Source organism: Alexandromys fortis, unplaced genomic scaffold, assembly GCF_014885135.2.
Source record: "Alexandromys fortis isolate MF-2015 unplaced genomic scaffold, M_Fortis_MF-2015_v1.1 scaffold_101, whole genome shotgun sequence".
Lineage (NCBI taxonomy): Eukaryota > Metazoa > Chordata > Mammalia > Rodentia > Cricetidae > Alexandromys > Alexandromys fortis.
Window position 1 is genome coordinate 1536659 of NW_026067983.1, and position 16760 is coordinate 1553418.

The window sequence follows — 16760 nt, forward strand, 5'->3', positions numbered from 1 at the left end:
CAACTTGGTGGGACCTTTGCTTGTGTAAGAAGCGCGGTAACCTAGAATGAACTGAAAACAAGTCCCAAACTCTCTGACCTTTGGCCTCTTTGGGCCAGTGGAGCAAGCCTGTAAGCAGCTCCCCTCCGCGGCCTCTGCTTCAGCTCCCGCCTCCAGGTTCCCGCCCTGCTTGCCTTCCTCCCTACTGAAACTTTTTTGTGGGCCTGTGAGTGAAATAAACCCTATGTTTCCTAAGTTGTTCTTGGTGACAGTGTTTCATTAAGGCAAGAGAAAACATAACTAAGACCTAGCAATGCAATCACATCAATCGATTTTGTGCCTACATAAAATCTAACCACAAATGACAGAAAATATACAGTATTCACTTTTATGATGTTGGCTTAATTAGCTTAATGTGGTTATCTCCAGTTTATCATTTTTTTACCATTCTAAAACAACAGTAATGTTTTCCCTGCATTGAAAGCTGTTTAGATTAGTGTCTCAGACGGAAGGAACACCACACCTCAGTTGAAGTTTTATTTTCCGTATAATTGGCCTTAAACTTTTTTCCTTTTTATTGAAAATGGGTCTTTTTTTCATATATCCTGACTATCCTCTCTCCTCTTTTTACTCCTCTTAGTTCTTCCCCGTGTCCCCTCCCATCTGGATCCACCCCAGTCTTAGACAGGGTTTCTCTGTGGCTTTGGAGCCTGTCTGGAACTAGCTCTTGTAGACTAGGCTGGCCTTGAACTCACAGAGATCCGCCTGCCTCTGCCTCCAGAGTGCTGGGATTAAAGGCGTGTGCCACCACCACCTGGCTTTAGTTAGGGTTTCTACTGCTGCGACAAAACCTGTGACTAAAAGACAAGTTGGGGAGGAAAAGGGTTCATTTGACTTACCTTTCCCATTGCTGTTCTTCACTGAAGAAAGTCAGGGCAGGAACTCAAATGGGGCAGGATCCCGTGGGCAGGAGCTGACACAGAAGCCATGGAGGGGAGCTGCTTATTGGCTTGCTTCCCTTGGCATGCTCAGTTTGCTTTCTTATGGAACTCAGGGCAACCAGTCCAGGGATGGCCCCACCCACCATGGCCTGGGCCCTCCCAGATTGATCACTAATTGAGAAAATGACTTACAATTGGATCTCATGGCGGCATTTCCTCAGCTGAGGCTCCTTCCTCTCTGATGACTCTAGCTTGTATTGTTGACACTCAAAACCAGCCAGGATACCCCCCTTTCTGTCTCTCATGAAATAAACAGGCTTCTAGGGGGATAATAATAAATATAATATAATGAGAAAAACAAAAACTAGCCTAGAGGAACATCATGAAGCTAACAAAGGGAAAAGGCTGATGAAACAGTTATAGAAACAGACCCACTCATCCGTCCACTCAGGAATCCCATAGAGACACTGAACTGGAAGCCATAGCATAGATGCAAAGGACCTGTAGGGTGAAAACAGAGAAAAAATATAAATGTTAAAAAGAAAGGACTGATGTGACAACGTGAGTTGGAGTCTGCAAGGATGCCACTGAGTTCACTTGTGTTGGCCATCTACAGCTGGGCACGATGCAGTCTACCCTTAAGAGCGGTTTGTTTTCCCAGAGAGACTCCCGTGGAGAGAACTAGTTCATTTGCTAGTGGCTATCAGCTGGAGGCAGCTTCTGGATTAAAGATCCTGGTCCAGTTCCTTCAGCTCTAGACTTCATCTGGCACTTACATGTCTGGGCCCTGTGTGCTCTCTCGGTCTTTTTGAGTTCATATGCTCGTCCAACATGTGATTTAGAGGGCGTTGTTTCCTTGGTGTCCCCCATTCCCTCTGGCTCTTAGAATCTTCCCACCTCCTCTTCTGCAGGGTTTCCGGAGCCCTGAGAGGAAGGATTTGATGGAGACTTCCCTTTGTGGGCTGTGTGTTCCAGAGTCTCTCACTGCATTTTGTCTGTCTGTGGGTCTCTGTATTTGTTCCTATCTGTTGCAGGAGGAAGTTTCTCTGATGATGTCTGAACAAGGAACTGATCTATGAGTATACCATAATGGTCCTAGGAGTCGCTTTACTGCTATGTTATTTTAGCAGAACAGTAATGTTTGGTTTTACCCTAGGTCCCTGAGCTGTCTAGTCTCAGGTTCTTAGTTACCCAAGCAGTGCTGGGCATGGGTTCCACCTGCTGGAGTGGACCTTAAGTTAAGGCAGATACTGGTCAGTTACCCCCACAAGTTTGTAACACCATTGCCCTCGCTTTTCTTGCAGGCAGGATACCATTGTAAATTGGAGGGTTTTTGTTTAGGGTGGGGTTCATGTTTCCTCTTTGGTAGTGTGCAAAGTACGTTCCTGTACCAAAGACACTAGCAGGTAGGAGATAATTAATCTTCTCAAAAGTAATTTTCTTCTTTCTGTGCCTTGTTCCACATGTTCCATGTTCTATATATGTTGGTGTATCCATGTGTGACTTCTGTCACTTTTAAACCGTGGTCAACCTACGCAGGAAATATTGTTTGTGACTTGTTTTCTGAGTTACTAGCACTCCGTAGTCATCTCTTTCACGTTGGGATACTAGTGAGTCACTTCACAAGCTATGTAATTCCATGGCACAAAGTCCCAGGGTCCGCGTAGCTTTCCCTGTCGGCTGGTTTGATAGCTTTTATTCACCTAGCTGGAATCGTCAACCTCGCTGTTAGTCTTATGTTAGTAACTTAATGTCTAGAAGCTGTTATCAGAAGTAAGCTTGCTGAGAAAAAGATATGCAGTTTTGATTTCTATGTTTAAGTCTGGATTGTTTTCCAAAAGGATTCAGCAGTTCATCTGAATATCACCTGCTGGAAATTGTCGTCTGCTTGTGCTGACGGGGCAGGTGATGGTTACGTTGTGACTGCCTCCCTCAAGACCAGCAAAGTTAGACTTCATTGCTGTGCATTTCTGTTTTCATCTGTGGACTAGGCTCCTCTCCTGCCCGCCGCTCTTCTCCTCTGCTCTGCTCCCCTCTCCTCTCCCCTCCCCTCTTCTCTCCTCTCCTCTGCTCTCTTCTCCTCTCTCTTCTCCTGTGCTTTGTTCTCCTTTCCTCTCCCCTGCTCTCCTTTCCTCTGCTCTATTCTCCTCTCCTCTTCTCTACTCCCCTCTCCTCTCCCCTCCCCTCTTCTCTCCTCTCCTCTGCTCTCCTCTCTCCTCTCCCCTCCTCTCCTCTGCTCTGTTCTCTTCTCCTCTCTTCCTCCCTGCTCTCCTCCTCTCCTTTGCCACCCTCTCCTCTGCAACCCTCTCTTCCCCTGCCCTCTGCTGTCCCCCTCTCCCCTCTTCTCTCTCCCTCTTCTCTTCCATTCCTATCTAGCCTAAGCTGTCCTTGAACTTGCTGTGTAGTTGGGACAGCACTGAGTTCTCTACTTCCCAAGCACTTGCACCTCACCCCCTTATGTGACGATGGGGGAGTTGTCTTTTTCCTATCACTGGGAAAAGCTTTACGTGTATCACAGGCTGTCAACTCCTTCTCTACCAAATGTGACTCATGTCAGTCTCACTTTTGTCTGTTCCGATTTTTTTAAAAAACCTTTTTGTGGTTTTAAAGAGCTTTGATATAGAAAAATTGTTTTGAAGCAGGCTTTTCTTTATTGCTTCCAAGACTTGCATCTGGTTAAAAGATGTCTTAACCGTACAGAGTTTTCCCAAATGTTCTTGAGAGTTTTGCTTTTTTCTTTTAATGTGTATATTAACTTGTGTGTTTTGCCTGCATATATGTGCATGCATCATGTGCACGCTGATCTGGTCCTGGAGTTATGGACAACTGCAGGCCTCCTTTTGGGAGCTGGACCGAACTCAGAGATCCAGTTGTTTCTGCCTCTCAAGTGCTGGGATTATAGGGGCGCATCACACACCCAGCTAAAACAGTTCTTTTTGTACTCACAGAATTAATTGTTTTTTAATTGACCACTAGACTGTCTTCTAACATCACCATCCCGTTTCAGCACACCATGTTTAGCCCACCACACTGACTATCGTATCAGCCGGTTTTCAAAAGGCTTCTCAATAAGTACTTTCCAGTTAATGTCCTATTTATTTTGAGGATTCTCACTTCCACCCCTACATTCTGCTGCGTCCAGCTCATTATGTCATGGATGAAGCAGAGGAATACTAAATTTTAATTATTATTATTATTATTATTATTAATTTCCTGGGATCACAATGGCTTTCATGACAAGTCAGGTTTGTGTGTGGTTTTTGGGAACTCAGTTTCAGCTCCTTGTATGACAAGCACTTTTACCCAGTGACCCATCTGATTCCTCGTCTGTGTTTTTTTTTTCTTCCTCTTTTCCAGTCTTTTTTCTTTTTCAGCTCCACTGTGGGGTTTTGTTTGTTTGTTTGTTGTTTTTTGAGGCAGGATCCCATATAGTGTAGACCAACTTTAAAATTAATATGTAGCTAAGAATGAACTTGAACTTTCAATTCTCTGGCCTCCACATCCCAACTGTTAGATTACAGGCAGCTACTACTAGATTTTATCTAAATAGTGGAACTTATAAGCATAAAGATAATTTCTCATATCTAATTCCAAATTTTATTTGGTGATGTGTGTGTGTGTGTATGTTTGTGTGTGTGTTTATTTAATGTAACTGTCATGGTGGAAGCTATACCTTTCTGCGTCACACTCTGCCCTCTATGCTCAAGGTACTTACTGCTTGCCCAACAGCCATCCCTCCTCATTCCTCTCCTCTGTGTTTGGCTTGGCCCCACCTCTAGGCCTTCGTTCCCTGCCTCCTGCACTACTGTCTTAACCTCTGTGCCTGTGGCTCCTTGCTGTGCACCTTACTGGCACAGTCTAGTATTTGCTGTGCCCGTTGCTCCAGAACACCCTTGGCAGGATGTCACATCTTTAACAGTCCTCTGGCTGTGATGGTTTCTCAGTCACTCCCCCCCCCCTTCAGGTTACCTGGCCGAGTGCCTCCTCTGCTCTCTCTCTGTTGGCTTCTAGGATCTCTGTTTTCATTCAGGTCTCTGCTGCAGCACTTTTCAGATGAGTTATGTAGATTGTCTTTTGAAACCCACCACAACTAAATGGTCTTTCTGGAATGTACTTTTTCTCTTTTTTGCTTGTCCCTTGACACTTATTTTGCAGTTCTTTTCTCTCTGTTCATTTCAAAGTTGTACTACAGTTTACTAAATTCTAGTTTGATGTGGGGATTCCCCTCTGTATGCTGTGAATACCACTGGTTAATAAAGAACTGTCTTGGACCTGCACAGAACAGAATGGAGGTAGGCAGGGGTAGGGGGAGACTAAACTGAATGCTAGGAGAAAGGAGGCAGAGGCTGAGAGAAGCCATGGACCTGCCAGAGACAGGCATGTTGAAACTTTGCTGGTAAGCCACTGCCATGTGGTAATACACAGATTAATAGAAATGGGTTAAATTAAGATGTAAAAGCTAGTCAAAGCCAGGCAGTGGTGGTGCATGCCTTTAATCCCAGCACTCAGGAGGCAAAGGCAGGCGGATCTTTGTGAGTTTGAGTCCATCCTGGTCTACAAGAGCTAGTTCCAGAACAGCCTCCAAAGATACAGAGAAACCCTGTCTTGAAAAACAAAAACAAAAAAAAGCTAGTCAATAAGAAGTTAGAGCTAATAGGCCAAGCAGTGATTTAATTAATACAATACAGTTTCTGTGTAGTTATTTCCAGAGTCTGGGCAGCTGGAAAATGAACAAGCAGCCTTCCACAACACTAGTTTTAAAAATGAGAATTCAGGTTTTTTTTTTCCTAAGTTCTTCTTCTTTGATTCTAGAAAAGTTTGAGCTTCAGTTCATCCTTACAGTGTAAAAATATTTACTTAGACTTGTTGGTGGGTCTCTGTTATTGAGAAGACCTACATCTCAGCATTGCAACAAGACGCTGGGCTGGAACTTTGCATTTCAGGGGTTAGAGTACACCCTTGTGGGGAAGTGTGGCAAAGGGCTGGCTCTGCAGAGAGGCAGCAGGAGAGCAAGCAGCTGCCTGTCCCATGGTGCCAACCAGGAAACAGAGGGCAGACTGGAACAGGACCAGGCTAGAACCCCAAGGCCCAGCCCTGGGACCATCTGTGCCAAAGGTTCCACAGCCTCCCCAAGCGGGGCCCCTAGCTAGGGATCAACTGTTGAGCCACACAAGCCTGTGAGAAACATTTCGACTAAATCCATGATAATTGCACTTGCCCCCCCCATAGTATATCTTCTTAGTGATTATACTCTTTAATTACATCTAATCAGAATTCCTAAATCAAAATAAAGACTTAAAACCTCTTTATAATTTTATGCAGTGTTTTCAACAATTGAATAAAATTAAATTTACAAAGATAAACTTTACACATATGCCAGTCTAATAACTTGTAGCTAATGAGTTGGGTTCAGCCTTTTCTCTGACAGGATCATTGTTAGATAGCAGATATCTTATCTATGGTATGTAGACTGTCCAGAATTAGTCACTCTTCTCCTTCCTAAGACGAAGTACCAGGACAACTGATGGAAGGAGGGGTTTGTGGCTCATGATTTGAGACAATGCAGCTCACCGTGGTGAGAAAATCATGGCTGTCACCCTGTGTCTGTAGTCAGAAAAGCGATGGATTCTGAGACACCACCCCCTGTCTTACTCTGGGACTCCCATTCCTGCGATGGTTCCAGGCACATCAAAAGAGTGGGTCCTGGTTTTCACTTAAACCTCTCTAGAAACCCTCACCAACACAGCCCAAGTTCCACTGGAATCTCCTGTTTCAGGGAATGATGGAAACAATAGTTCCTTTCTTCTGAGCATTTATGTCTTGGCACATCTGGCTTGATACTTTTGCTGGATATTTGAACATTGTATCAGGCCAACGAACCTCTGTGTTGTGTAGTTACCTGGAAGGAAACAGTGCAGCTGCCCTCAGCTGTTTCGTTTCTGAACCTGCCTCTGTCAGTTCACAGACTTTTGCACTGACTTTGATGTTCTGATGTAAGACTTTAGGACAATCCTGAAGCCATTTTTGACAATTCTGAATCCTCTCAGCCTCTGTGCCATAGTGCTTCCCCTCCTCCCCTGGGAACCAAGGACCTAACAGCTACACTCGCAGGTACTCAGTTCCCGAACAATTACCCATATACGTATGTTTTGGTTCGGTCCCCTGGGAAACGGGGTCAAAATGACCTCTTACCTCATCTGATCTGGCAACAGCTCTCCAGTCAATTATTGGTAATAGCCCTTTAGAATAAGCCAATCAGAATAGTCAAAGAACAACCCCCCTTGCTTCTGTGGCCCCTTTAAAAGTAGACTGTACCAGCTATTAGAGGTCTCTCAGCTTCCCGAATGCTGGGGGACCCTGTCATGACAGAATTAATAAAATCCTCATGCTTTTGCATTGGCTGTGGTGTGTGAGATGGTTTCTGGGGGTGACTCCTCCTCGGTGTTTGGACGCTAGAGTCCAACAATTAGGACATTTGCTCAATGGAATGCTGATTTTCTCCTAGAAGATGCTGGAAGTAGACACCATTTTCTCAGCACAGCACCTTGGCTGATCTTAGATTTTCAGTGTGTGGTTGACTTCTCAAGACAGGCACAAGAATTTTCTCATAGGTGAAAAGAGGACATCAAGGAGGGGAAAAAGAAGGAAGAGGAGAAGGGACTCTGATTCTCATTTCCCTCCCAAACTAGAACGGCACTGATGGTTTGGCATTTAACAGCAACTTACACACACAGTGATACTGCCATCTGTACTGAATTCTTTTTTCTTTCCGCTGTTAGATTTCCTGGGTATCACAAGCTCTACCATGACTCCCTTTGTCATTTTTCTCTTGGGTGGTTGTTTGAGATCTGTGTTTGTGGCAGCAGCTGCGTTGGCATCAGCAGGGGTCAGACACCAGAAGCCGGCTCGTAGGGCCACTGCACGGTCACTCTTCTTCAGCTAGCATTTTCTAGGCATCCAGGTAAAGCCAGGGTTGTGGGCCAGAGGCACAAAAAGCTGCAGTGTCTGTTCCTATGCGTCCTTGGTCTAGGCCCAAGCAGGAATCATTTTACTCCTCAGTTTCTCAGGAATGCTGAGTGACAGGCAAAATGGGTACCCGGGCAGGAGAGGGGCAGATGGCCAGGAGTGCAGTTTCCCTGCCTGCAGTCATTGTGATAGACAGGGTCACAGGCACTTCCAGGACTTTGTACACAGGGACAGGAGCCAGGCAGGCAAACCATGCTGGACCACTCTCTTCAGGACTGGCTGCCTCGTATCCCTTAGCGCTGGACAAGCAGAGAGGAGACAGCCAGAGCCAGAGCCACTGCTCAGGAATGTGCCCTGCCCATTCTACCTGCTTGCCCAGAGTGGCCACTTCCTGGCTCTAGAGAGTGGAGAGGGAGCAGTGGGTGGAGGGTAGCAGAGGCAGGCCAGCGACTTTCCTGCAGAGACACCAGTGTAGCAGAACAGCAAGGTTCTGTGTAACCCAAGAAATAGCTCAAGGTTGTGGCTTAGCAACCTGTGAGGGTTGATTCCAAGCTCAAGGGAGCAAAATACTTCATTTCACAAGGTGGGTGGGGTTTACTTGATAATATTAATGATTACAGCTGAGATACTTTGCATAAAACATATTTAAATAATATGTAAATTACTTGTAGGTCACTGGGAGAAATGAGTACCATGGGTGTCAGGGTGGAAGAAGAAATTTTTGTTGTTGTTGCCTTTGTTTTTTGAGACAGGGTTTCTCTGTGGAACTGTCCTGACTGTCCTGAAACTTACTGGGCTGGCCTTGATCATAATTTTTATGAAATAATTTTAGGGTTGTTTTTAAGTTGAATACATTTTTGGTAATCTGTCTAAGATGCTTACAAACGTTCTCTGAAATATTTTCCTCCCCTTCTCTACTCTCTTCCCAAAGAATAAAAACATTGTACATATTTACTCCAAAAGCAAAGTCAGGTCATAAAAACAACCCAGTCTCCCGTGTTTAATGATAAAATAACAACGTTTTTGTTTTTCTATTTAAAGGTCAGCACGATTGTGTGGCTATAATCAACAATTTCTTCCCTCGAGAGAGGCTGGATTATTACACTAAACCCCAGGGATTGGATAAAGAGCCAAAACTGCCTCCAAAGCTGGCAGGACCACTGCACAAAGTCATCACCACGACCAACCTCCATCCAGTCAAGGTAGCCTGGTGTCTGGTGTAGCTGCTTTTCTGATTAGTGTTGCTACAATGTTTAAACTGTTCTCAGGCCAGTGGGTCCTCAATCAGTGTTGCTACAATGTTTAAATTGTTTCCATGCTGCTGGGTCTCTATCAGTGTTGCTACAATGTTTAAACTGTTCTCATGGCACAGGGTGGTCATTATCTCGGTGGGAATCCTGTAGATGAGGCGCTTACAGCTAGCTCCCGTGTCTGCTTGAGTCATTGCGGGAGTATGCTCAGTGAACGCCAGGAGCTGGTGAGGGAAAGCAAGAGAAGCAGGGCAAGAGGCCAAGAAGAGAAGCGTTAGCCTTGTTTAACTTGACCTTATCCCCAGGCATCGCTGCAGACAGCCTGACTCCAGCCCCGAGAGAGTGGAAGTTCTTTAGTATGTCATTGACCTGGACCTGTCCCCAGAGTGAAAGAACAACCTTCTGAGGAAATGAGGTGGTTCCCTTGAACGAGAAAAGTTCTCAGGAAGAAAGTGTTCTGTGCCTTAGTCCGTGCTGAGTATGGTAGGCCCGGTATGAGGCCTGGTAGCATGAATGCAGGTGACTTGTATAGCAATACTTACCCTCGGACTGCTCAGAGGCGCAACCTTCCATTAAACACGAGCAGGTTTTCAGTGCAGGTGCTCTGTGCTGCTTTTGACGATGCAGTTGGTGAAGTTAAACCAATTGTCGCTTTGACATCAGAGTTCAAGTTGTTTGGTATACGTTTCAAGGGCTGTTCTCAGTTATTTTTCCTGCCACCTTCTACATCTTCAGTCCGTTTAGTGTTTGTTGTTCCAGACAGGGATTCTCTGTGCAGCCTTGGCTGTTCTGAAATTAGGCTGGCCTCAAACTTACAGAGATCTGCCTGCCTCTGGCTCTTGAGTGCTGAGGTTAAAGGCGTGCGCCAACTGGCTCCTTCCTTCCTTTCTTCTTAACAACAGAAGCTGCATAATAAATCTGAAGAAGAAGAGGCTTAGAGTTTACCTTTAAAGTCCTCCGCTCCCTCCTGGGCATTTCAGCCGTCCTTGAGAACTCCCAGGGGTATCAGAAGCTCCTTTTCCATGGGCTTATAGGCAACAGCCAGTTGGGTTCTTGGTTAGATGCAGAGAATGACTCTGAGGCTGCAGTCAGCACACCCTGTTCCACTTTGGAGTGGAGTCCCTTGCTTTCTCTCCAGATTTTCCTACTCCTTTCCTTTCTCTCTCTCTGACTTTCATACCTGTTTCTTTGCCTTCAGATTGCAGTGAGGTTCTGGAATCCTGTCTGACGTTTGTATAGCACCCACTATGTCTGCTGAATGTCCTAAAATTGTCCTATTTCCAGTTATCTTTGCAGATATATACCCGATGAGTAAATTAGAGGATTGCCTACGTATGCAGGCAACATAAAAGCATCTGAGATGGTTGACATGATTGAGTCCTTATAGAGGCTTGGCACTGTGGTCCTTTCTCGAGACCCAGCCTGCTCACCATAGGAACAGAAGTCATTCACCTGAACCTCTGTCTTTCATCTCCTCCAGCTTCACCTTTCCATTGCTTTTGTGCATAGAACAGCTGTGTTTGCATGTAGGTTACACGGCTGCCACAGCAATGTATTTGTTTTCAAAATGACTTGGGGAGTTGTGTGCCGATGCCCAGACAATAATGGTTATCTAGGAGAAAAACACGATCTCTGGAAAAATCGCAGTAGCATCGAGAAGGCCTGGGAGGGAAGAGCAGGCAGGTGGTGATGCTCTAGCCCTTCATTGTGCAGGGGCTTTTCAAAGACTGTTGACAAATTCATGAAATGGGGGGTGGGGGAACAGAGTGAGAAGAATGGAAGATGCTACCACAGGGGCGTATTCTTTGCTAGCTGTCCTCAGAGACGCAGGATGCATCTTGATTTCCGCTGAAAGGGACACACTGCTTCTGTTGACAGGGCATGGTGGAGGTGTTCTTTATCTCCTCCCGCATCGCGGGGGAGAGGAAGGACACTAGTGTGAATATTCCTTTGTGGGTGGGCGTGTTTCACTAATCCTGTAGCCGTTGGTCATAGTCTCCTAAATTTTAGTTCTGTTTTGTGAAATAAATAAAGCCAAGTGTGAGCTGCCATGTGGGTTCTGGGAACCAGACCTGGGTCCTCTGCAAGAGCAGCCAGTGCTCTTAGCATATGTGTAAGCACACCATCTGTGTACCTGGTACCTGTGGACACCAGAGGACAGCATCTGAGCCACAGAAACTGGAGCTGTGTCTGCCTTTGAGCCGCGGTGTGGTGCTGGGCTGCATCATGGATCTTCTGGAAGAGCAGCCGGTGTTCGTAACCACTGAGATGCTCATCTCTCCGGTCCCCGCAGATGATTTGTTTTTGTTAAGGAGAATAATCAGCAAATTTACTAATAAAGATTCAATTTTGCTTACTTTATGAAGTCTGATAATTTATTATAATGTGCTGGATCTTAAGAAAATATGAGTAATGTCAAAGATAATTTCTTATTGCCCTTATATCTATGTTAGATTTTCAGGAAAGCAGGTAATGGGCATTGTGCCAATTCACAGATGCTTTTTCTTCATGTCTGAAGAGAATGTCATCCTCAAACTCTCCTCCTTAGCACATGTGTTGAGCTGAAACACACAGGTTACAAAGTCCTGACTGCTGGATACACTGGCCAATCATGCATGTTTTCATCCTGATTGGGCCCTCAGGGGCCTGTAGGTGGTCTTCTGCAGGCTAACTGCAAGTCATAGACCCTGTGACAAGGGTCATAAAATCACTTCTGATTGCATGAAATTGGAGCTTAGTTAGTCCATAAGTAGGAAATGTAGGGCTCGTAGTGTACAAGGCTGAATAACTCCCTACTCCTCTCCCTTTTAAAGCTGTTTCTGGGTTCCATTTTAACATAATTGCAGTATTGTATCTACAGTACAATGACTGGACTCATGTTAAGGAAAACTTCTGCAAAGAGATGTAGCTAAGTGGAAAGTAAAAACCTGTAATGTTTCTAGACTTCCTCTGTAGAGACCTGATTTTCTTGTAATTAGTAGGAGTTTGAGGACTAGGGAGCTAACTCAGTAACAGAACACTTGCTTAGCATTCAGGGAGCCCAAGGTTCAGTTCCCAGCACCTCATCAACGGGGCATGGCAGTGCCCACCTGTAACCCAGCACTCGGGCTGTGGAGGCAGGAGGGTCAGAAATTCAGAGCCATCCTGACATCGCACGTTCAAGGCCAGTCTAGGTAGGATGGTAGGATACATGACACCTGTCTCAGAACCCAAAAGGAAAGGAGGGAGGGGAAAGGAAGAAAGGAAAAGGGAAGGAGGAGAGTAGGGGAGAGTTGCTGTTTTCCTATGTATGGGGTTATTGAGTTTAGTGATGCTACCTGAAGTCACTGTTTGCTCTGTGATACTGTTCTGTGTGTAATGAGAGGTACGCGACACTGTTATCATTTATAGAGCGTTTCTTCAGACACTACATTGTGTGCTGGGAGGCTTCCCAGCACCTCAGTACAGGTAGAGGACAGACCACATTTTAATTTTAATGTCAGGAAATTCCCTAATACTGGATCTGCTTTATAATGCAGAATAGTAACGATGTGCCTTCTGATCTGACTTGTGCAGTTTTGTGTGTGATTCTAAGAAGACCCTGGGCGGTCTGGGCCTCAGCTGCACTCTGCCCCTCTCTGTGCATGGAGACAGCTTTCGTGGGATTTCAATTCGGTGGCGTTTCTTCTAGATTGTGATGCTGGTGAATGAGAACCCTCTGCTGGCAGAAGCAGCCGCTCTCGGGAAATGCTACAAGGTGCTGGATCTGATCTGCGAGAAGTGCATGAAGCAGAGAGACATGAACGAAGTGCTGGCTATGAAGATGCATTACATCAGCTGCATCTTCCAGAAATGCGTTGGCTTCCTCAAGGAAGGGGAGAATAAGCTGGATACCCTGATCAAAAGGTCTGGCTTCTACCATGCCATGGGGAAATACGCGCAACACGCTCCTTATAGGAAGCCTGGTGCCATGGGTAAAGATTATATTTTAGCGGCAGCGGACACTGTTGGAGTCACGTGTTGTCTCCCAGAAACAAGGGACAATATTAGACCCAGACAGAGTTTGGTAATTTTGTTGTTTTTACTAATTGACTCTTGAGGAATCTTTCACAGTGGATCAGTGACCTGGATAAGACGCCCACCTGATGAGATTAAGTGTATTGTGACTTAGCTGCCCTACTCTTCCTGTGTCAGTTACCACACCTGGCAGGGCTGAGTGTGACCTTTGCCCTCTGACCACAGGGATCTCACTAGAGTGCAGCTTTACTGTGAAGAAGGAACTGAGTCACGAGGCTCATTGAGAATTCTCGTTCCTCCTGGGGACAGCTGACTAGGTCATAGTAGCTGGCTAGCCTGATGACAGCGCTTAGCCCCTTGAGGCAGGTGTCACTTTTGCGTATTAGAACTTGGAAACTTGTTCGGGCCTACTGTTGAGGTTGGATAACTTGAGTCCCCCTGCATGAGATTTGAGAAGAGCCCAACAATTAACAGGAGACTGCTAAAAGCTTTTGGGTCTTCCTAGGAGGGAGTTGCTGTAATGATTCACCTTGAACTCTTTAAACCTTGTCCTTCAGCCTGTTGAAAGGCAGAGCATCCGATGGCTTCCCAGTGTATCAGGAAAAGCTGATCAGAGAGAGCATCAGGAAGTTCCCGTACTGTGAAGCCACGCTCCTCCAGCAGCTGGTTCGAAGCATTGCTCCGGTGGAAATTGTAAGGCTCCTCTCCCCTGTGTTAACTGTCCAGTAATACCCAGCCACCGCCTGCTGTGACCTAACGACAAGTTCTCCTTACTGTTTGCTTTTATTGTTTCGGGAAACATTTAGGAGCCAAACTGGAAATAAGTTGGCAGCGTTTTTCCACATCGGAAAGTAGGTAGTTCTAAGAGAAAGAAATCGTACGGCTCTGTGAATGCTGTACCAGGTGGATAGCCATCTGCCCAGGGCTAGAGGCTCACACATGCGCCTTGCTGGCTGCAAGAATTAGTAGTGCACAGACTGGTCCTCTAGGGCACCAGAGTTCAGGCTATGGGCCACAGCTGGGTGAGCCAACACAAGGCTGGCTGGGCTTGCAGACAGCAGTCGCAAAGGGCGAGATTCTTCTGTGCGACTTTAGTGCCTCTATTAGGAATGTTCTATACTTTAAAAAAAACAAACATACAACCAGAACATGCTGTTATTTTTCTAGAGGTAAATTTTACTGCCATTGTCTTACATGGCTTCCTCTTTCCGTCATATATTTAAGCGCTGTCTCACAAGGTGCTTTATGCTTTCCCTGTCTAGAATAGTTTTCTGTTCACCGTGCCGATTCATGCTTTTACAGGCATATCAACCAAATCCTGTGTTAGCCTTTAGCCTGATGCAGTCCCAACAACATGGTTTCCTCTGTTCACTTCTCTGAACCTGCTGTATTGTCATCCTCATCCAGGCACTCCAGGTGACACGATTAAACCTGGGCAGTGGTTCATTTGTATCGCACGGCCCTGGTCCTTTTACACAGAAGCACTCTTCTTTCTTTAGTACAGTTGGCTGTTTGCCATGTGGGCTTCTAAAAGATTGGGCAGCAAATTGTGAAGGTAAATGATTGCGGATGACCATAGCAAGCTATGGCCAACAGTTGAATCAGTAAGGGTTTCTGTCACATACACTGAAGTAACCAAAGCTAGCAGACCAGGCGCGATGGCTCAGGAATGGACTAAGGAATCCTCCCGCTCGTCCTTGCTCCTCAACCACATAGCCCCCCCCCCCCCAGGCATGTTTGTGTGCACTGACTTCCAAGGCGTCAGACATTGCCTGTGGGACACATTCCCTCCTCAGGCAGGCAGAAAGAACAGCAGTCTACCCCGCGGGGAAGGTGCTCTCCACACAGTCTGGGTTGCTCGCATGTTCACTGGAATAAGGTTGTCTCTTATTTACATGCAAACTAAATTGCTCTCTGTTGGTGAGACATTTGGAGAGTCATGTCAGCGAAGTGGCTAGCGGTGGTTGTCATGCAGAGTGCCCAGCGCTGGTGAGTGGTAACTGAGAGAAAACAGAGCAACAAACCCAGCAGCCCCAGGTTTTCAAATAAACCCTCAGTGCCTCAGAGGGCAGCCGCTGATAACCTGAGTTCAGTCATCCTATCCAATGGTGGAAGAGAAGCACCAGCTCTGAGTTGTGCCTGATCCCCGTGTGTATGACATGACCTGCATGTGCCAGTGTACACACACACACACACACACACACACAAATGCACACATTAAAAATTTTTTTTTCAAGAATAAGCTTTCTGTTTATGGGGCCAGCAAGAAGGCTCAGCAGGTAAAGAGACGTGCCAGCAGGCCTGAAAACTTGATTTTGATCACAGAGAGCCACTTAGTATCAGGTAGATAAGGTAAAATTTGTGTTTTAAGTTCCAGGAAACTGACTCATGTTTGCCATTTGTGGAGGTAGTGACGAGCCAGTTATGTGTGGTCTGTGAAGGACAGACTGACGTCCACTGTTAGTCCTCTGACCTCCACCTGTGCAGCCTTGGTACACACCCACACAATACAGTCAAATTAAAAACAATTTTTATTAGAGTCAGAGCATGTCAGCATTTCATCTTAGCCTCACGAAACAGTAATTATGTCTTATAAAGTATGATGTTTAATGTTTTTTTTTTCTTGGCGGTTTACTTAGTCAGGAAAGGTTAGTAATAAAGTTGAGTAGCATTTAATGTCATTTTGAAAGATCTCCCTTTCAAAGGTTTTTGTCCTTTAATAGTTATATATTCTGAGTTGGACCTAAGAGGCCAGGCCTGACATTTTCACTATTTGGGATTAAGCCAGGAGAGTTACAAGTTCAAGGTCTGCTTGGGCTACTGAGCAGATTTACAAGGAAGATAAGTAGCTTCATAGGATCATGTCTCCAAATAAAAAGTAAAAAGAATGCGGAGGATGTAACTCAGCGATAGAGCACCCGCCTGGCATGCACAAAGACGTACTCTAGTCCCCCGTCCAAGAAGCAAGTGCTCTAAAATACTTTTTGAAAGCTTACCATTTGGTTTCCCAGAAAGCTACCACCAATGAATTTTGTGGTGCTGCAGATTTTTACACCTCTAAGGTAACACCAGCTCCTTGCTGTAATGTGAGGGTTGCAGACTGGTGGCCATGACAACCACTGTTGCTTTTGCCAGTTCTGGTGTCTGGGTCCCCGATACACAGGTTTTGGTTCCCTCTGTGTGAGACTCTGGCTTCTCCTGATAGACCTCAACAGGAAGTGTGACACATGGCTTTCTCTAGGGAATCTCAGTGGAGCACTGTAGCAAGTTATATGGCAGAGGGTTTGCCTTGTCTATCAAGTTTTAAAACTCTTGTTTTGACTCTAAAGTTTTTACTCTACAGAGTAGCATTGCCATTTTCAGTGTCAGCATCAGCATGCCCAAAAGTAGATTACAGCCCATGTTTGGTAAGGTTTGCTCTTTCTGGTCCTTCTCTCGATAGGGATAGTTTACATGCTTGGCTGTGCTCTAGCAGTAGATCAAATGCATGGCCATGCTCTAGCAGTAGATCACATGCACAGCCGTGCTCTAGCAGTAGATCACATGCACAGCCGTGCCCTAGCAGTAGATCACATGCACAGCCGTGCCCTAGCAGTAGATCACATGCACAGCCGTGCCCTAGCAGTAG

General features: G+C 45.7%; 1 protein-coding gene across 1 annotated transcript in view; it reads left to right on the plus strand.

Annotated features, from left to right (window-relative positions):
• Ankmy2 (ankyrin repeat and MYND domain containing 2) overlaps nucleotides 1-16760 on the plus strand; it is a 43642-nt gene that overhangs the window by 21261 nt on the left and 5621 nt on the right. Inside the window, exons 5-7 of the mRNA XM_050158690.1 lie at nucleotides 8928-9088; nucleotides 12807-13021; nucleotides 13690-13825. Of these exons, the coding sequence (XP_050014647.1) occupies nucleotides 8928-9088; nucleotides 12807-13021; nucleotides 13690-13825 (512 nt within the window). The remainder of the gene's footprint in view (nucleotides 1-8927; nucleotides 9089-12806; nucleotides 13022-13689; nucleotides 13826-16760) is intronic.